Consider the following 20,632-nt stretch of genomic DNA (forward strand, 5'->3'; position numbering starts at 1 on the left):
TGCCCGTTCCCGTCGCCATCTTGGCCCCGAAGTCTCCAACCCTGAGGAGAGACGGTCTGGTAGGGCCGAAACCCTGGAATTCTGGGAAATAGTGTACCGGCGTTGGTTCGCGGTGCCTCCTGGGAAATGTCGTTTTTCCCCTTAAGACAAAGCAAGCACCCTAAACCAGTTATCCTGTGCACTCCTGTTAAGATTGTTGCTAAGGAAGGACAGGAGTTGGCGGCTGAAGCCTCAAGATTTCCTTTAGGCTCTTAGGTAAGAAATGTCTAAGGTTCAAGGAAAAACGTTAAGTTGGAAGAATCCCAGGCAAAATAACTGCGAATCCACGACAGTTGGTAACCCGGACCCACATTAGATCTGAGCGGTCAAGCGGAAGCGAACGACTGGAATTCCAGTCAGGCCCGCCCCTTTTCCTTACGCGGATTGGTAGCTGCAGGCTTCCCTATCTGATTGGCCGAACGAACGCAGCGCGTAATTTAAAATATTGTATCTGTAACAAAGCTGCACCTCGTGGGCGGAGTTGTGCTCTGCGGCTGCGAAAGTCCAGCTTCGGCGACTAGGTGTGAGTGAGCCAGTATCCCAGGAGGAGCAAGTGGCACGTCTTCGGGTGAGTGTGCGGCTGTGCTGGAGCCCGGGTTACCAGCTCTTGCCCGCGCGGAATAGGCTTTAGGAAATCGGAGCTGCAGCCATCTGTTTTTCTCTTAATGCTGCATCTGTGTTCTCACGGTGGTCCTTGGGGTGAGGTTAGAGAAGGAGCCGAGGGATCCTGACACCACCTCCACAGCACCGGCGGGCGAGGTGCCCTACTTTAGGCGTAGCCTTCTGCTTTTGGAGCCAGATTTCTGTGGACTTCTGTTCGCGTTCAGAAATGCCGCCTCAAACTTCTCTCAATTGTTCATTAAGTGAACTTCTCTCATTCCCTTCCCCTTTGCCGATAATTGGAGGGGAAAAGAAGTAGGAAGCGGGACACGGTGTCCTGGGGCAAGGGACTTATTACCTAAAATTCGCGGCCCCTTCTGTCCCTAAAGGTTCTTCTCCCTGCCCACTTTTTGGTCTCTTTTTAGACCTAGGCTGCCCCTGCCGTCATGTCGCAAGGGATCCTTTCTCCGCCAGCGGGCTTGCTGTCCGATGACGATGTCGTAGTTTCTCCCATGTTTGAGTCCACAGCTGCAGATTTGGGGTCTGTGGTACGCAAGAACCTGCTATCAGACTGCTCTGTCGTCTCTACCTCCCTAGAGGACAAGCAGCAGGTAAAGGAACTGGGGAGTGGCTGGGGCGGAAAGTGATATCCTCAGGCCAATAATTGTCCATACAGGGTAGTATGAGGTCAAAGACTAGCAATCCTAAAGGTCTGAGATCAATTCAAAATTAAGGGCATTTAGGACAAAATGGCTATGAAAAGAAAAAAAAATTAAGGGCATGACAAGTAAAAAAAAAAATTGAGTTGTGTGTCCAGAAGAACTATAATTTGCATTGCATTAATGAAATACCCTCAAATGCATGCTCTTAGTTAATCTTTCAGGGAATAATAGTTATCTCTCTTTGCCTTGAGGCCCAGTTGTGCTAAATAATTTGCACAAGGTCATATAGGCATTATGTAAGTGGAATGTATGTTCAGGTTTTAATAGTATCACCATAGCTTCAATTTGTTGTAGGTTTCCTGCTAGGCCAGGGTTTCTCAGTTACAGCATTATTGACATTTGGGGCTAGACAGTTCTTGTAGGGATCTGTCCTGTACATTTCAAGATGTTTAATAGCATTCTTGGCATTTACCCACTAGATGTCAGTAGTGCCTTCCCATTTGTGACAATCAAAAAATGTCTTCAGGCACTTCAGGCATTGCTAAATGGCCCTTGGAGTGGAAATGACCCTGGTTGAGAAACACTGTACTAGGTCCTATGCTAAACATTAACATACATTGTCACATTTTGTGCTCTTATAGAGTTTCTCTTAGAGACTTATGAAGTTCCATGAGAGCATGGTCCTTGATGATGTCTCTCACTATGGACTATCAGAGCTTCTCAGTTCCTAGGCCATAGTAGACACTCTAAATATCTGGGGTTTTTTTGTTTGTTTTCGAGATGGAGTCTCGCTCTGTCCCCCAGGCTGGTGTGCAGTGGCACAATCTCTGCTCAGTGCAACCTCCGCCTCCCTGGTTCAAGCAGTTCTCCCTGCCTCAGCCTCCTGAGTAGCTGGAATTACAGGCACCCACCACCAAGCCCAGCTAATTTTTGTATTTTTAGTAGAGATGGGGTTTTGCTGTGTTGGCCAGACTGATCTGGAACTCCTGACCTCAGGTGATCCACCCTCTTTGGCCTCCCAAAGTGCCGGGATTACAGGCGTGAGCCCCTGCACCCGGCCTCTAAGTATCTGTTGAATGAATGACATAGGTGCTATTATTAACCCCATTCTGCAGATGAGGAAACTGAGGCCAAGAATTTCAAGAACTCATAATTCAAGGTCTCATAGTTACTAAGTCATGGAATTGGGACTCAAATTCAAGTGTTTGCCTCTGCTTTGCTTTAATATCACATACTAATTTTCATATCAGTCAATAAATTCTAACTCAGATCATCGGTGTGGCAAGCCACATTTGCAGGATAATGACGAGACAGGGAAGGGTGACAAAGTAGTAAAAATGTCCATGTGGGTTGGAATGATTGTAGAACCAAAGAGTAGCTGCACAGAGACATTTGAGGTGAAATGGGGTAGTGTTATCATAGTTCCTAGAAACTACTGTTTGCCCATTTGCTCGGAGGTAACTGCTGAAATTAATCTGTGGTTCTGGGCTGGAATTCTCCCACAGGTTCCATCTGAGGACAGTATGGAGAAGGTGAAAGTATACTTGAGGGTTAGGCCCTTGTTACCTTCAGAGTTGGAACGACAGGAAGATCAGGTAAGTGTCTGAGAAGGGAGGATTTAAGGTGAAATGATGCAGTACAAAAGATTCCCAGGAATGCCTTCTGTGACAACTGTATTTTCTCCCTTCTCAGGGTTGTGTCCGTATTGAGAATGTGGAGACCCTTGTTCTACAAGCACCCAAGGACTCTTTTGCCCTGAAGAGCAATGAACGGGGAATTGGCCAAGCCACACACAGGTTCACCTTTTCCCAGGTATGGAGGGTACTGGTTTGTGAACAAAAGACCAACACGTAAGGGCAACTTTATTCTCTCTTTAGAGGGAAAGCTTCTCTTCCTGACTGTGAGTTCCTTGTATATGCACACCTACAATTTTGAGGGCCCTAGTTATGTGTTAGTCAATGTGTCAAGTAACATATGTATATCAGTTCTGAAAAATTCTATTGTTATTATCATTATTTCCTTATTTTCCTCACAAGGATAGTGTGGCTCAATGAATGTAATATTGCTGAAGCCATGTAGCTAGTCACTAGTAGAGTTTCCTAACTCTGAGTCTAGATCCATGTATCTCCAAAGCCCATACTTGTGGGCCATTATATTGCCCCATTGTGTGTGCAGCATCAGGCCTAGGGCATAGCATTCCTTAAGTGTTTGTTGATTTGGTGGAAAGATGGACTAGCAGAGAGTGCTTGAGTCCTCAGTGTTTAGGGAACAGCCAGCAGCACTGCAGGAAGAAGCTGCTTGAGTGGTCTCCAGAGCCAACCACTCAGGAAGGAATATATCTGCTGGCTCTGCACAGGAGGCAAGTGGGAGATGAAGGAGAGGCCTCTAAAAAACTGGGTCTCTCTCTAGATCTTTGGGCCAGAAGTGGGACAGGCATCCTTCTTCAACCTAACTGTGAAGGAGATGGTAAAGGATGTACTCAAAGGGCAGAACTGGCTCATCTATACATATGGAGTCACTAACTCAGGGAAAACCCACACGATTCAAGGTGAGTAGTAAGCCTTCACGGGATTCCTGATTGGCTGGTAATGGTGTTGTTTTTACCTTTTGAGACTCTGAGTTAGGGGGAGAAGGGCACTTGCCTCAGCTGTCCATCTTTCATATGCCTCCAGGTACCATCAAGGATGGAGGGATTCTCCCCCGGTCCCTGGCGCTGATCTTCAATAGCCTCCAAGGCCAACTTCATCCAACACCTGATCTGAAGCCCTTGCTCTCCAATGAGGTAATCTGGCTAGACAGCAAGCAGATCCGACAGGAGGAAATGAAGAAGCTGTCCCTGCTAAATGGAGGCCTCCAAGAGGTAAAGCATTGGTATCCATGGCAGTGGGGGTAGGGGGTACAAATCTCGGGGAAGTTTTGTGCTTACCTTCTCCCTGTGCCCCTCCAGGAGGAGCTGTCCACTTCCTTGAAGAGGAGTGTCTACATCGAAAGTCGAATAGGTACCAGCACCAGCTTCGACAGTGGCATTGCTGGGCTCTCTTCTATCAGTCAGTGTACCAGCAGTAGCCAGCTGGATGGTATGTACCGTGACTGGGCTCTGCCAAGAAATAGTAGGAACTCACTCCCTGTTCCTAATAGCTGCCAGGAGTACAGACCAGAGGTTGCAATCTGAGGTCTGCCTTCCAAGGCCCCTGCAGGCCAAAAGAGAGGTGAACTGCTCTAGGTTGATGCCCTATACCTTGGCTTCTTCTCCAGAAACAAGTCATCGATGGGCACAGCCAGACACTGCCCCACTACCTGTCCCGGCAAACATTCGCTTCTCCGTCTGGATCTCATTCTTTGAGATCTACAACGAACTGCTTTATGACCTATTAGAACCGCCTAGCCAACAGCGCAAGAGGCAGACTTTGCGGCTATGCGAGGATCAAAATGGCAATCCCTATGTGAAAGGTAAAGGAACATGGGGGAAGCTGGCATGAACCCTGGAGGGCAACTGGGGAGAGACTGGCAAAAGAGTTGGATGTTCCCATCTTACACCCCTCTCCTTTGGCCCCAGATCTCAACTGGATTCATGTGCAAGATGCTGAGGAGGCCTGGAAGCTCCTAAAAGTGGGTCGTAAGAACCAGAGCTTTGCCAGCACCCACCTCAACCAGAACTCCAGCCGCAGGTGAGTAGATTGTAAGAATAAACTCTTCACTGTGTTCCAGGAAACATTAGTCCTCTGCCTGGTCATGGAAAATGTGCAACGACTTTTTGTTTTTCTTAACTTCCAGTCACAGCATCTTCTCAATCAGGATCCTACACCTTCAGGGGGAAGGAGATATAGTCCCCAAGATCAGCGAGTAAGTTTATCCATTTAGAAATTTGGGCTTCTTGGCCATAAATGATAGTTGGGAAAGCATGGAGGAGGTCCTCAGGGGAACTACGTGTTCTCCTTCTTTGGGTACAGAGATTCTTAGTGGGCCGTCCCCTCTCCAGAATTATACAAAGGGCCAGAAGGCTCATAACATGTGAGGCCCTTATGTCAGATCCTGTGCATCATTCTAGGCTGTCACTCTGTGATCTGGCTGGCTCAGAGCGCTGCAAAGATCAGAAGAGTGGTGAACGGTTGAAGGAAGCAGGAAACATTAACACCTCTCTGCACACCCTGGGCCGCTGTATTGCTGCCCTTCGTCAAAACCAGCAGAACCGGTGAGCTTTTGACTATAATTCCTGGGCTCTGCAATTTGCTAAGAGACTTCCTGGTCACCACTGGGGATGGTGCTAGGATACCCAAAGGGCTGGTGTTCTGCTCACAGCTCTATTATCTCTGATTCTCTGCCAGGTCAAAGCAGAACCTGGTTCCCTTCCGTGACAGCAAGTTGACTCGAGTGTTCCAAGGTTTCTTCACAGGCCGAGGCCGTTCCTGCATGATTGTCAATGTGAATCCCTGTGCATCTACCTATGATGAAACTCTTCATGTGGCCAAGTTCTCAGCCATTGCTAGCCAGGTGAGAAGCTAGAGGTGTGATGGGTGTGCGCACTTGGAACTGGTAACTCTAAGAAAGCTCCTAGGGACTACTTATGGAGTCAAGTAAGATATTTTTTTTCCCTCTAGCTTGTGCATGCCCCACCTATGCAACTGGGATTCCCATCCCTGCACTCGTTCATCAAGGAACATAGTCTTCAGGTATCCCCCAGCTTAGAGAAAGGGGCTAAGGCAGACACAGGCCTTGATGATGATATTGAAAATGAAGCTGACATCTCCATGTATGGCAAAGAGGTGAGAATACAAGAAAGCTTTAGTGTAGCAGCTTAGTAGCTACACATTTTTCCATGGTGCCTTCCAGGTGGGCTTGTGCCTTTTGAGGGCATGAGCATCTGATGACCTCTGACATGTGTGTCTCTCCTAGGAGCTCCTACAAGTTGTGGAAGCCATGAAGACACTGCTTTTGAAGGAACGACAGGAAAAGCTACAGCTGGAGATGCATCTCCGAGATGAAATTTGCAATGAGATGGTAGAACAGATGCAACAGCGGGAACAGTGGTGCAGGTACTAGCTGAGTGGCCCCTCTTGCTCTGTCACCTGGGACAGAGGGTGGGAAGTAAGGAGTTAGGTGGAGTTGTGCCTCAAGATCTGTTCCCCAAGTTCACTCCTCAGAACCTTCACTTTACCTCTCTTTTCTCCTCTGTTTCTGACAGTGAACATTTGGACACCCAAAAGGAACTATTGGAGGAAATGTATGAAGAAAAACTAAATATCCTCAAGGAGTCACTGACAAGTTTTTACCAAGAAGAGATTCAGGTGAGTTGCCCTGAGCCAGCTCCAATTAGCTGCTCAGATTTCCATCACTAGCTTGCCTGAAGTAAAGAGATTTTATAAACTACTCCAGTAAGGGCAGGAATATATAACTCCCTTTTCTCTATTCCCCATAGTGCTTTGGGTTCAATCTATGTTTGGTGAATTGATTAAGGGTTTAGTTGGCCAGGAAATCGTATTAAGTGCTAACAACAGGTTTTCAAGGGATCAGTGTCACAAGTGCTTTGTTTGTTCAGTCATCTGTCTTAGCAATATTTTTCTGGCTCTGCAAAGAATTGTGCTCTCTGCTTCCCTCTTAGGAGCGGGATGAAAAGATTGAAGAGCTAGAAGCTCTCTTGCAGGAAGCCAGACAACAGTCAGTGGCCCATCAGCAATCAGGGTCTGAATTGGCCCTACGGCGGTCACAAAGGTTGGCAGCTTCTGCCTCCACCCAGCAGCTTCAGGAGGTTAAAGCTAAATTACAGCAGTGCAAAGCAGAGCTAAACTCCACCACTGAAGGTGAGGAAAGAGACAGGCAGGAAACATAACAGTGGTTCAGGGAAGAGCTGTTACTTAAACCCAGGCCTTCTAACTCCTGCTCTAACATAATTTCCTAAACTGCAAGCTACATCCCCCTGACATTTCAATCTAGGATACACATAGCCTCACTTTTTATATTTGCTGCAAGCTACTGTTAACTCAGTTAAAGAGGTTAGTCCAAGGCTAAAAAAACCCCACATATTTTAAGTTTCCTGTTTCCTTCCCTCAGAGTTGCATAAGTATCAGAAAATGTTAGAACCACCACCCTCAGCCAAGCCCTTCACCACTGATGTGGACAAGAAGTTAGAAGAGGGCCAGAAGGTAATTACCATTCTCTGTTTACCAGACTCTTACCTAAGGCAATTTCCCACATCCAACACTCTATCACTGGTTCATGTGAAGACAAGATGTTTTTTGTGCACAGTTCTGGAGAGTGGCTATTTCACTCAGCTGACTAGCCTTTCTAATTTTACTTCTCTTCAAATGGCTACCTGACCTCTCCAGATCATTATCCTGGTTGCTCTTGGCCACAATATGATTCCTACTTCCCCTTTTTCAGAATATAAGGCTGTTGCGGACAGAGCTTCAGAAACTTGGTGAGTCTCTCCAATCAGCAGAGAGAGCTTGTTGCCACAGCACTGGGGCAGGAAAACTTCGTCAAGCCTTGACCACTTGTGATGACATCTTAATCAAACAGGTTAGGGCAAACTATATACCCACTTCTGTCCTACCAGCCCACTCCAGTGTATATGTGAGAAAGGAAAGAGGACCAGAAGAAAAAGGTAAAGATTTTTAGGCTGAATTTATAGTGAGAGCAGTATATTTGCAAAATAAAAATAACTATTCTTTGTTAAGCATTTACTAAGTACCAGGCACTGTGCTAAGTAATTTATAGACATTTTCTGTCACAACCACCTTAGGGAGGTAGTTACTGTCATATTTCATCTAAGATGCTATTGATTATAAGAAACCATTATTTTATGTACTACTAAGAAAAAAGTAACAATTTAGATATGACATTTCTCATCAGTAAGATGCATCCTGATTCCAAAGAGATTAAAATGTTAAAATTGTGTATCTTAAACTAAACTCAACATTTAATTTGACATTTAGAGACTGAGGCACTTAAAAATTAAATTTACTCAAGCTCATACTACCTTATGTGTTAGAAGATGTCCTATTCAGCACTGCTTATGTTTTGTTCTCAGAAAATGTCCCCTTATTCAGTTATAAGCTCCGACCTTAAAGAGTTTTAATCTTTGAAGAAACAGTTGTTAGTAACTAGTAATGGATGGTATGTATTACCCTTAGCCCTCTCGTTTCTCTAATATACCAGACAAAAGTGTTTTCTATAACTTTATTGATCTTCCTTAGGACCAGACTCTGGCTGAACTGCAGAACAACATGGTGCTAGTGAAACTGGACCTTCGGAAGAAGGCAGCATGTATTGCTGAGCAGTATCATACTGTGTTGAAACTCCAAGGCCAGGTTTCTGCCAAAAAGCGCCTTGGTACCAACCAGGAAAATCAGCAACCAAACCAACAACCACCAGGGAAGAAACCATTCCTTCGAAATTTACTTCCCCGAACACCAACCTGCCAAAGCTCAACAGACTGCAGCCCTTATGCCCGGATCCTACGCTCACGGCGTTCCCCTTTACTCAAATCTGGGCCTTTTGGCAAAAAGTACTAAGGCTGTGGGGAAAGAGAAGAGCAGTCATGGCCCTGAGGTGGGTCAGCTACTCTCCTGAAGAAATAGGTCTCTTTTATGCTTTACCATATATCAGGAATTATATCCAGGATGCAATACTCAGACACTAGCTTTTTTCCCACTTTTGTATTATAACCACCTATGTAATCTCATGTTGTTGTTTTTTTTTATTTACTTATATGATTTCTATGCACACAAAAACAGTTATATTAAAGATATTATTGTTCACATTTTTTATTGAATTCCAAATGTAGCAAAATCATTAAAACAAATTATAAAAGGGACAGAAAAATTAAGAATCAAACATCATTCTGGACCATGGGAACCTTGAAAAGGCATGGCAGTGGAGACCAGTAACTAGTATACAGCTTGCCTGAGAAGGCTTAGTAACAAATGAATTCAAGTCGTATTAGATATTCTAAACCTTCCTTAATATAAGATGAAGTGTCATATGTTAGGAGGTAAAAACGTAACACAAAATTCTGGGAATAAGAATAAAGTCTGGACCCTGAGCTCAGAATGATCCATAGCATCTACTGTGCAAATATATTACAGCAGACATTATAGCATATTACCTCCTGCTGTACACACATGCACAGGCCTGAAACTCTCCAAGAGCACCATAAGAATGATTCCCTTTACCTCATCTAGATAAAGGCTGAAAAAAATGTATTCTGTTGCAGATGGGAGGGAAAAAAATAGACAATTACATTGAAAATTTATTAAAACAGACCAGCTTGAAGTGAGTTTATTCTTGTCTGTATAATCACAAATGTTATTTCCAAATGTCCATGAAATTATCTATAATCCTATCTCCTTGCTGGCTTTGGTAGGAGTATAGCTAACAATATAGCCATCTTTTGCCCTCAGTAAGGGCTATCAGCAGTTCCAAGCTCTGTGAGATTATTTTTGCCCTTCTTTTATTCAACTCTAGTTGAATAAAGTTACTTCCAATTTGAAAGCTTTAGAAGACCCCCCCCCCCACAAAACTGTTTTGGAAGATTGTCTCCCTAGAGAGTAAGAACAAATGGATAGCTCTATTCCATTTAAACCTAATCTCTGACATCAGAATAGGGATCATGCTCAGCAAATCCAAGAGCAAGGTCATTTGTATCCATTGCTCTGACTTCTTCCTAGGGTACTCAGTGCCCTACTGCCAGCTCAGGGTAGAGTGGCAGACTTTCCTCCTTTCTTTCACTCTCAGCAGCATTGAAACTTTGTTCCTGTAGCATTGCCTGTGCTAAAGTGCTATAAAAGGGACTTTCTTGGGGGCCAAAAAAAAAAAAAAGCATTCAGGGAAGAAGGCCAAGATCTATAGCCACTCTTTGGACATAAGTGAGACAGAAGTACTTCTAACTGGCAAGATAATGTCTGTTCCTGCCAGGATTCTGTCAGTTGGCCTCTGAAGGTAATTATACAAGCTGTCCCTATGGAGCTGTTGCCATCTGTAGAAACAAGAAGAGCTGAGGTCCTTGGAACAGACGTGCTGTTCTTTACATGGAGGTAAGGCTTAATTAAGATGGGTCTAACAATGTGCTGGCTTGAGAGTAGCCAACTATGGCGTGACAGAAGACAAGTTGAGTGGAGAAACTCTGCGTGTGGGGGTATTGTTAGCAGAGAGTGAAGCAGGTAGGAAAAAGGGAGCAGGCACCTCGGTGGTAGGAGTCTCGCCTTGGTTCCGAAGCTGTAGGATTTGCCGGAGTAAGGCCTTACCTTCTTCCCGGGTCTGCAACAAAGTCAGGGAAATGTTTCAAAACATGTCCAAAGCTAGTCTCGAAAACAAGTTATTAAGATGCTGTTAAACAAGTTCCACAGATCAAGGAGGCGGTAGGCTTGCTTGTTTTTTTTTTTTGAGATGGAGTCTCACTGTGTCACCCAGGCTACAGTGCAGTGGTGTGATCAAGGCTCACTGCAGCCTCGACCTCACTGCAGAGGATCAAGTGATCCTCTCACCTCAGCCTCCTGAGTAGCTGGGACCACAGGCATGCACCACCAAACCTGGCAAAATTTATTTTTTGTAGAGACAAGCTCTCCCTTTTTTGTCCAGGCTGGTCTTGAACTCCTGGACACAAGCGATCCTCCTGCCTCAGCCTCCCAAAGTGTTGGGATTATAGGTGTGAGCCGTTTGCCTGGCCAAGGTAGGCTTTCCACTTAAATATCTTATGTTCTAGCCTAAAATTCAAACCTTTTATTAAAGAACTGATACTCACATCATTAAATGCACAACACTTTTGTGCACAAGTTGAAGCTTCATCCCACAGTTTGCACTTAAAATAGTACTGGGCCAGATAGCGAAAGGCAGTGCTTTCCTCCAAGTGTTCTACTATTTCCTAGAAAGGGAAAGCAAAATTACTGAGGTGACAGTAATAATATCAGCAGTACAATTCTCATGGTATGATACATACCCCACAGGAATAGATATCTTGGATATATTTGATGTAACACTGGGCAGCCTGTTCTGACTCAGTCAACTGTTCATGAAGCCTACAAAAGAAACTGATCTTTAAGTACCAATGATATCCCAAAGCAACTTAGTGATAAAAAAAGTAAAAGTACATAAGACCAAAAAAAAACAATACATAGGTATCAATTTTGACATAAATGACACTCTTGGAACTAGAATAGTATTAGATGTGATAGTTACTGTTATCAAAGCTTAGAATCATTACTCTGCTAATGATGGAAGGAGAGTCAGTAAATATTAATATCTAAGCTAGATAATCCATCCTTGCAAAAATTATCTAGTAATACCCAGAGTAAAGTGGCTCATGCCTGTAATCCCAGCACTTTGGGAGGCCAAGGAGGGCAGATCACTTGAGGTCAGGAGTTTGAGACCAGCATGGCCAACAAGGTGAAACCTCATCTCTACTAAAAGTAGAAAAATTAGCCGGGCGTTGTGACACATGCCTGTAATCCCATCTACTCAGGAAGCTGGAGCAGGAGAATTGCTTTAACTCGGGAGGTGGAGGTTGCAGTGAGCCAAGATCATACCACTACACTCCAGCCTGGGCCACAGAGTGAGACTCTGACTCAAAAAAAAAAAAAAAAAAAAAGCTGGGCACTGTGGCTCACACCTGTAATCCCAGCACTTTGGGAGGCCAAGATGGGTGGGTCATCAGAGATCAGGAGTTCAAGACCAGCCTGGCCAACATGGCAAAACTCTGTCTCTACTAAAAAATACAAAAATTAGCCAGGTGTGGTGGCAAGCGCCTGTAATCCCAGCTACTCGGGAGACTGAGGCAGGAGAATCATTTGAACCCAGGAGGCAGAGGTTGCACTCTAGCCTCCGTGACAGAGCAAGACTCCGTCTCAAAAAAAAAAAAGATAACAAGTGGCCAGGCATGGTGGCATAGGGCCATAATCCTAGCTACTCTCTAATCTGGCTGAGACCAATGACTTCAAGACCAACCTGGTCATCACAGCAAGATCCTATCTATAAATTACAAAAATAAAAAAAAAAGATACCAAGCAACTCAATTTTTTTCCTAAGAATCCAGACAGGAACCTCTCTACATTTAAGAACCTCTTTGCCTACTATTTGAGTTATTCCTAATTTTTCTGGCCCTTAGCAGGAAATTAATACTGAAAGTAGTTTTCCTAGAGTACTCTGACACAAAAATGTTATCCTTTCTTCAAATCAATCTTGATCTCTTGCTTTAATAGGAAAGCAACGGCCCTCCTTCAAGAGAAGTAGCATTCTCTTTTTATTTTTTTTATTTTGAGACGGAGTTTTGCTCTTGTTGCCCAGGCTGGAGTGCAATGGCGCGATCTCGGCTCACTGCAACCTCCACCTCCCAGGTCTTGAACTCCTGACCTCAGGTCATCCACCTCCCTCAGCCGCCCAAAGTGCTAGAATTACAGGCATGAGCCACTGCACCTGGCCAGAAGTGGCATTCTCTAGGGACAAGATGGCTACATTCACAAACCAGCATTCACACACCCTGCTACATCCCTACACCTATGTAGAATGATGGGTGTATGGGAGGCTCTAGACCATGCAGGACCCACCATCCCAGAGAAGCCAACAGAAATATCAATAGCATTTCACTCCTTTCACTCACTTTGCCAGTTTCACCAGAGCCATTTTCTCCACATCTCCCACGGCGTAAGCTCTCCAATAACACTGTCAAAAAAATAAACTGGTCATTTTGACCATTGTCCCATGTGCCACAACTAAATCATATGAAGGTTAAGACCCTGCAAGCCTCCCAGAAGTTCAGATTTATAGAATGCAAGACATTTTTACTAGTTCTGATAGGTCTAGGCTACACACTGACATTCCCACTGATGACCTTGGCCCAGCTTTGCTTTCAGACTATGTATCTATAAATATTCAGACTTTCCTATGCACCTAGATCAGAATAAGGAAAAAATTAGAGCACAGATAGCCCAACCTTCATCTAAACAGCAGATTTCCACTCAAATTCTTCAGGACCCAATTTAAGGTACCTTTTTGGCTTCCACTAGTTGATTGAGTTTCTCGTAACATTCTCCTAAAGCAACCAGCATGCGAGAATCATTGGGTCTGAGAAAGAAGAACAGGCAGTCTGAGCAAAGACTTTTTACAGAAACTGAAGTTCTCTCTTGAGGAACCAGTACACCACTATTTCAAATCTATGCAACAACTGGTCTTTAACCTGATGCTCCATATAATAGATTACTTTGTGTTCATAATTATACTATTAACCCATTAGTGAAATATACTAAATGAAAATAACCAAACAGCATTCAGCAACTTTAACCTCAGATCCCCAAGAGTCAAAACCATCCACTGTGATTTGTCAATAGCTATCAAAAGAGGAAAAAAAAGTTATTAGCCCTTCCCATATCAGACGCATTGTCAAGTGACCAGGCTTACCGAAGCTGGTGGGCCCGTCTATAATAATAAAGGCAGTAAAATGGCATCTTAAGGATTTCATAGGTCTGCCCGAGGCCATACCAAGCTCTGTAGTCCCGTTTGTTGACCTCAATGGCATGTCTAAGAAATGGAAAAGACAGGTTGTTAAGAAGGCAGAATCAAGGTTGGCAACTTGCAGGCTTAGAGGCTCCTAACCACAGCAATCTGCTCTACCTCACCACCTATAGATAATCACCTATAAGCCTGGATAGCAGCAGACGTGTTCTTCATCTCCATGTACTCATGTCCCATCAGTGTCCAGGCACCAAGATACCGAGGATTTAATTTCAGGGCTCTCTGGAAATATAAGGCTGCTTTCTCATGCTGAGAACGTAAACTGTAATAATTGCCTGATTAAAAATCAAACAAAAAAATGAATAATCAGAAAGGTAAAAATAAAAGTCCATTAAAATAGATAGCATTCCACCAAATGGGCGTGAAACCATAACCCATTCCCTCTAAAGTCCTGGCAAAACACCCAAATTGTACAAAAGGGAAATATTCCCTTGGGAAATATATTTCATCTGTCACACATTCCGGTTAAAAAAAAAAAGTATTCTTAAACACTGCAAGTTTTTATTCCTTTTAATATCACCTGGATACAGCATTTATATACACAGTCTCTTTCTTTCTTTTTTTCTGAGACAAAGTCTTGCTTTGTCACACAGGCTGGAATGCAGTAGTGTAATCACAGCTCACTGCAGCCTCAACCTCCTGAGCTCAAGCAATCCTCCCACATAAGGCTTTCAAGTAGCTGGGAGCACAGGTACATGCCACCAAGCCGGGGTAATTTTTAAATTTTTTTGTGGAGACAGTCTCCCTATGTTGCCAGGGTGGTCTCAAACTCCTGAGCTCAAGCGATCTTCCTGCCTCAGCCTCCCAAAGTGCTGGAATCAAAGGCATGAGCCACCACATCTGGCCTATATACACATTTTCTTAGATTATGCTTTACATTGGTGGTTTTCAAACTATATTCCTTGGAGCCTAGGTTTCTAAAGAGGTACCCAGGCTGGGCACGGTGACTCACGCCTGTAATCCCAGCACTTTGGGAGGCCAAGGTGGACAGATCACCTGAGGTCAGAAGTTTCAGACCAGCCTGGCCAACATGGCAAAACCCTGTCTCTACTAAAAATACAAAAATTAGCCGGGCATGGTGGCGCACATCTGTAGTCCCAGCTACTCAGGAAGCTGAGGCAGGAGAATCGCTTGAACCTGGGAGGCAGAGGTTGCAATGAGCTGAGATTGTGCCACTGCACTCCAGCTTGGGTAATAGAGCAAAACAACATCTTAAAAAAAAAGGAAAAAAAGAGGTATGATTCTGTCTCAAAAAAAAAACAGGTACCTCAAGGGTTAAAAAGGTAGCATTCTGACCAGGAGTGGTGGATCACGCCTGTAATCCCACCACTTTGGGAGGCTAAGGCAGGCGGATCACCTGAGGTCAGGAGTTTGAGACCAGTCTGACCAATAGGAAGAAACTCGGTCTCTACTAAAAATACAAAATTAGCTGGGCATGGTGGCACATGCCTGTAATCCCAGCTCCTCAGGAGGCTAAGGCAGGAGAATCGCTTGAACCCAGGAGGCAGAGGTTGCGGTGAGCCAAGATCGCACCATTGCACTCCAGCCTGGGCAACAAAAGCAAAACTCCGTCTCCAAAAAAAAAAAAAAAAGGTAGTGCTCTAAGTTTCCCTCTCACACAAGAATCAAAGCAGTTCTATTCTCATTGGTCTTAAAAAGTGGAAGTGAAAGATTTCAGCTGAAGAAAGTATAAGAGCCATCTGTCTTATATCAACTGGTGAATAAACAAAATGTGGCATATCCAAACATGGAATACTACTCAGCAATAAAAGGAACTACTGATACATGCTACAATATGGATGAACCTCAAAAGCATGCTAATGGATGGGAGGCTGAGGCGGGAGGATCACTTAAGGTCAGGAGTTCGAGACCAGCATGGGCAACATAGTGAGACCCTGTCTCTAAAAATAAAAAGTATCCAGGTGTGGTGATATATGCCTGTAGTCCCAGCTACTCCAGAGGCTGAGGCAGGAGAAAGCTTGAGCCCAGGAATTCATGCCACTGCACTCCAGCCTGGTGACAGAGAGAGATCCTGTCTCAAAAAAAAGCTAACTGAAAGAAGCCAGACAATAAGACTAAATATTGCAAGAATCCATTTATATGAAATTCCTGGAATAGGCAAAACTATAAAGAAGCAAAGCAGTGGTTGCTGGGGGATGGGAATGGGACTGACTGCAAATACACACGAGGGAACTTTTTGGGGTGATGGAGTATTCTAAACTGGATTATGGTAATGGTTACAACTGCATAAATTTACAAAAACTCATTGAAATGTAGACTTAACATTTTATGGTATGTAAATTATACCTCAATAAAACTATGTGTTTTTTTGGTGTCTTTTTTTTTTTTTTTTTTTTTGAGACAGAGTTTCGCTCTTGTCGCCCAGGCTGGACTGCAATGGTACGACCTTGGCTCACTGCACCCTCCGCCTCCCGGATTCTAGCGATTCTCCTGCCTCAGTCTCCTGAGTAGCTGGGATTACAGGTATCCGCCACCACGCCCGGCTAATTTTCATATTTTTAGTAGTGACAGGGTTTCACCATGTTGGCCAGGCTGGTCTCGAACTCCTGAGCTCAGGTGATCCACCCGCCCAGGCTGGTCTTGAACTCCTGGGCTCAAGTAATCCTCCTGCCTCAGCCTCCCTAAGTGCTGAGCCCCTGCACTGGCCTAAGCTATATTTTTTTTTAAAAAGAATGAAGAGCTACGCCAAGACTAAGAAGGATTTTCATGAAATATTGTTGAATGAGAAAACCAAAATGCAGAGTATGTATATAATATCCTATTTTTGTAAAGCAAGCAGCCCATTAAACCTTGCATATGTATACATACATATTCCTTTTAATGTGGCATGAGAACATGTTAACACAAGTAACTTAAAGGGGGAAAGGTACAGCAAGCAAAAGAAACCCTGCACTTTAAAAAATCTCCTTTATGGGCCAGGCGCAGTGGCTCACATTTTATTATTCTCCTTTTACAGATGAAGGAACTAAAGCACAGAAGGTTAGGTAACTTGTCCAAGATTACACAGCTAGTTAGTATCTAAACCAGAATTTAAAATTGGGCAATCTGGCTCAGAGTCCAAAGCTTAACTATGCTATACTGCAGTATACATATATGTAAAATATATATATAATATATATAATATATATTTATATATATAATATATAATATATTATATATATTATATGATATATATTATATACATATATAATATATATTATATACATATATATATAAAATAAAATGCTGCCGCTCAAGTAGAGACTGTGACTGACAGGTACAGAAGGGAGCAAGTCACATCAAGACATAAAAGCAAAAGAAGCCAGGACTAAACAAGTAGGAGATTCTTGCCATCTCTACTCTTAAGATTGTCTCATTCTCTCAGTTTCCTTTTCTTCTCTCCATCCTTCTTTCTCCTTTTCACTTCCTCTGAACTGGCTATAATATGAAAGCTAGCGTATTATTTTTTGTCGTATCTAATGTTCCCCGCTCTGATTTTTAAGGTAGGTGGGCTGAATTCAACAAACATTTATTGACTGTATGCAGAAATTTTACTGGGCATTATGGATATATTAAGGAAAAAAACACAATTCATTAAGGAGTTCACCTCGAATGATTATTAAAAGAAAGAAAAAAGAAGCTTCTAAATAATTATTCTTCTCATATATATTGATTTTTTTTTTTTTGAGATGGAGTCTCACTGTTGCCTAGGCTGGAGCACAGTGGCATGATCTTGGCTCACTGCAACCTCCGCCTCCTGGGTTCAAGCAATTCTCCTGCCTCAGCCTCCCGAGTAGCTGGGATTACAGGTGCCTGCCACCACGCCTAGCTAATTTTTGTATTTTTAGTAGAAACAGGGTTTCCATGTTGGCCAGGCTGGTCTCGAACTCCTGACCTTATGATCCACCCGCCTTGGCCTCCCAAAGTGCTGGGATTACAGGCGCTGTGAGCCCCCGTGCCCGGCCTTTTTTTTTGAGATGGAGTCTCGCTCCGTCGCCTAGGCTGGAGTGCAGTGGCACGATCTCGGCTCACTGCAACCTCCGCCTCCAGGGTTCACACCATTCTCCTGCCTCAGCCTCCCGAGTAGCTCGGACTACAGGCGCCTGCCACCACGCCCAGCTAATTTTTTGTATTTTTTGTAGAGACGGGGTTTCACCATGTTAGCCAGGATGGTCTCGATCTCCTGACCTCGTGATCCACCTGCCTTGGCCTCCCAAAGTGTTGGGATTACAGGTGTGAGCCACCACGCCTGGCCTTTTGTTTTCCTTTCTTTTTTTTTTTTTTTTTTTTTTTTTTTTTAAATAGAGACAGGGTCTCACTGTCTAAAGCCAGATGGGGTTGCCCAGGCTGGACTCGAACCCTGGGCTGAGGCCATCTCCTGCCTCAGCCTCCCAAGTCACTAAGACTACTGAAGCTAGTAATTATGCCTGGCTTCCTTTGATTTTAACTGTCTCTGTTTTAAAAAGAACTGTTAAAAATATGTTTAATAAAAAAGAATCATTGTAGTAGTAGAAACCCAGTCTCTACTAAAAATACAAAAAATTAGCCGGGCGTGGTGGCGGGCACCTGTAGTCCCAGCTACTCGGGAGGCTGAGGCAGGAGAATGGTGTAAACCCGGGAGGCAGAGCTTTCAGTGAGCCAATGGCGCCACTGCACTCCAGCCTGGATGACAGAGCGAGACTCCGTCTCCAAAAAAAAAAAAAAAAAAAAAAGTACATCTATAAAATGCTAGTCATCAAAAATAATACAAGTTTAAATGTACTAACATGAAAAGATGGCAAAGATATATCATTAAGTTAAAAAAAGGAAGTTAGATAGCACTATGTATAATGATACAGTTTTGGCAAGCAAACAATATAGACATACACATGTAATACATACTTTTTTTTTTTTTTTTTTTTTTTTTTTTGAGACGGAGTCTCACTCTATCGCCCAGGCTGGAGTGTAGTGGCACGATCTTGGCTCACTGCAACCTCCACCTCCCGGGTTCATGTGATTCTTCTGCCTCAACTTCCCAAGCAGCTGGGACTACAGGCACATGCCACCACACCCGGCTAATTTTTGGATTTTTAGTAGAGATGGGATTCCACCATATTGGCCAGGCTGGTCTCGAATACCTCACCTCATGATCTGCCTGCCCTGGCATCCCAAAGTGCTGGGATTACAGGCATGAGCCACCGCGCCCAGCCCCTACACATACATTTTTAATATTTGCACAGAAAAATATCCTGGAATCATGTTCACCAAACAATCTTCAGAGTAGGATTAATCAGTGAGCTTTCACATTCTATGGTATGTATTTGTTACCTTTGGCACTTTTGTATTATTGAGTTTTTGTTTGCTTGTTTGTTTGTTTGTTTGTTTGTTTAAGAGATGGGCTCTCACTCTGTTGCCCAGCCCTGGAGTGCAGTGACGTGATCACAGCTGACTGCTGCCCTGACATCTGGGCTCTCAAGCGATCCTCCCGCCTCAGTCTCCTGAGTAGAGGAAACTAAAGGCACGCACCACCATCCCTAGCTAATTGTGGTTATTTTCACATGTGTTACTTATAATAAATATAAATCTTAAAAGAAAAAATGTAGTTAATTCTTACCAATTACACAGCACGTTTCTACACGATATTTATCAATCTCACAGAGGTTATGAGCCAGATAACTCAACTCCGATTTCATGCTCTGGGATAAAAGAAAAAGACAATATAAGCATGAAAAAAGAACTCCCTAAATTATTTTTCCTGTAGCTAATACAAGTGGGTGACAATCCAACCCAGGAGATTAGTGCACAAAAGAGCTTAATCAAATCCAAGCAAGGGAAGCAGCTCACCCTGACATAAAGAAGGTTGGAGAATGTGTCCATATTTTCAATCCTGTAAGGGTCTTGTTTCCTTAGCTCATTAAAAATGGAGAGGGCTTTGTCAATATCTGCAGAAAGAAGATAGTTCAGAAAACAGCACAATGCACCTGTCAGGGTCTGATAGTATTTCATTGTCTTTATTCACTCACCTCTGATATTGTGATAGGCAACTGCAATTTGGGAAACAATATATGAGCTCTTAGAGAAGCCCACATCAATGAGATTCTGATACTTCTGCAGGGCCTCCTCTATCAACTGCAACTCTGTGTATATATGAGCCAGAAAAAACTCTTTCATCCAGGTGTCTGGCAAAGACAGGAACTTCAGCTGGCAGCAGGAGAGAGAGGGACACACTTAATATAACTTGACCTCTCTCTCAAACAAACATCCAGGAACTATCTTTATTATCTAAAGGAATTTATCACTAAAATTTTATTAGAACACCTAGTAATGAAAACAGGACAGTCCAATTAACTGAATATGACTTACAAGCATAATAGGGAGGAATAGCCTAGTTGGGAAAGGCTCCAAAGAAAAGACAGGATTTGAGGTGAGTCTTAGAGAATGGGTAGGATTTGAATACAAAAGGGGAGAGGAAGAGAAAGAAGACAATAGTCTAGACACGGGTAATAGCATAAGGAGAGGCAAAACAGTCATGATGATTGTGAGTGAGTAGGACAAAGAAACTAGCTTGGTTTGCGGGGAGGCTATGTACTGGGAAGTAGCAGAAAAATCAAACTGAACTGGTAGAGCGCATCCTAGGGTACAACAGATAATGGGATACAATAGGGAACCACTGCAAATATTCAGTAAGAGAATGACATGATGACATGGGAGCTTTAAGAATAAGTTTGGAAACAGGCCAGGTGGAATGGCTCAAGCCTGCAACCCCAGCACTTTGGGAGGCTATGGGAAAGGATCCCTTGAGGCCAGGAGTTTGACACCAGCCCTGACAAGAGAGTGAAACCTCATCTCCA

General features: G+C 43.6%; 3 protein-coding genes across 11 annotated transcripts in view; 1 reads left to right on the forward strand and 2 right to left on the reverse strand.

Annotated features, from left to right (window-relative positions):
* BRD8 (bromodomain containing 8) overlaps positions 1-367 on the reverse strand; it is a 39,159-nt gene extending 38,792 nt beyond the window's left edge. For 7 of the 9 annotated variants that reach the window (XM_055112989.1, XM_055112988.1, XM_055112984.1 and 4 more), the window contains exon 1: positions 1-132. In XM_055112989.1, the coding sequence (XP_054968964.1) occupies positions 1-19 (19 nt within the window). In that variant the 5' untranslated portion in view covers positions 20-132. The other 2 variants (XM_055112986.1, XM_055112985.2) reach the window with 2 other exon arrangements.
* Positions 23-9,072, forward strand: KIF20A (kinesin family member 20A). Its single transcript, XM_008954604.5, has 19 exons — positions 23-607; positions 1,065-1,250; positions 2,807-2,896; positions 2,994-3,113; positions 3,711-3,849; positions 3,974-4,161; positions 4,249-4,378; positions 4,557-4,751; positions 4,858-4,969; positions 5,076-5,144; positions 5,350-5,493; positions 5,627-5,792; positions 5,900-6,064; positions 6,195-6,334; positions 6,484-6,586; positions 6,901-7,099; positions 7,350-7,441; positions 7,680-7,817; positions 8,495-9,072. Exons 2-19 carry the CDS (start codon positions 1,086-1,088, stop codon positions 8,810-8,812), a joined length of 2,673 nt encoding a protein of 890 aa, XP_008952852.3. The 5' UTR covers positions 23-607; positions 1,065-1,085; the 3' UTR covers positions 8,813-9,072.
* Positions 9,049-20,632, reverse strand: part of CDC23 (cell division cycle 23) — a 25,530-nt gene continuing 13,946 nt past the window's right edge. Inside the window, exons 7-16 of the mRNA XM_003829231.5 lie at positions 19,805-19,982; positions 19,626-19,723; positions 19,396-19,477; positions 13,924-14,077; positions 13,689-13,808; positions 13,280-13,355; positions 12,892-12,953; positions 11,236-11,314; positions 11,041-11,160; positions 9,049-10,556 (exon numbers count right to left, since the gene is read on the reverse strand). Of these exons, the coding sequence (XP_003829279.1) occupies positions 10,386-10,556; positions 11,041-11,160; positions 11,236-11,314; positions 12,892-12,953; positions 13,280-13,355; positions 13,689-13,808; positions 13,924-14,077; positions 19,396-19,477; positions 19,626-19,723; positions 19,805-19,982 (1,140 nt within the window). The 3' untranslated portion in view covers positions 9,049-10,385. The remainder of the gene's footprint in view (positions 10,557-11,040; positions 11,161-11,235; positions 11,315-12,891; positions 12,954-13,279; positions 13,356-13,688; positions 13,809-13,923; positions 14,078-19,395; positions 19,478-19,625; positions 19,724-19,804; positions 19,983-20,632) is intronic.

The sequence above is a fragment of the Pan paniscus genome, chromosome 4, assembly GCF_029289425.2.
Source record: "Pan paniscus chromosome 4, NHGRI_mPanPan1-v2.0_pri, whole genome shotgun sequence".
Classification (NCBI taxonomy): domain Eukaryota; kingdom Metazoa; phylum Chordata; class Mammalia; order Primates; family Hominidae; genus Pan; species Pan paniscus.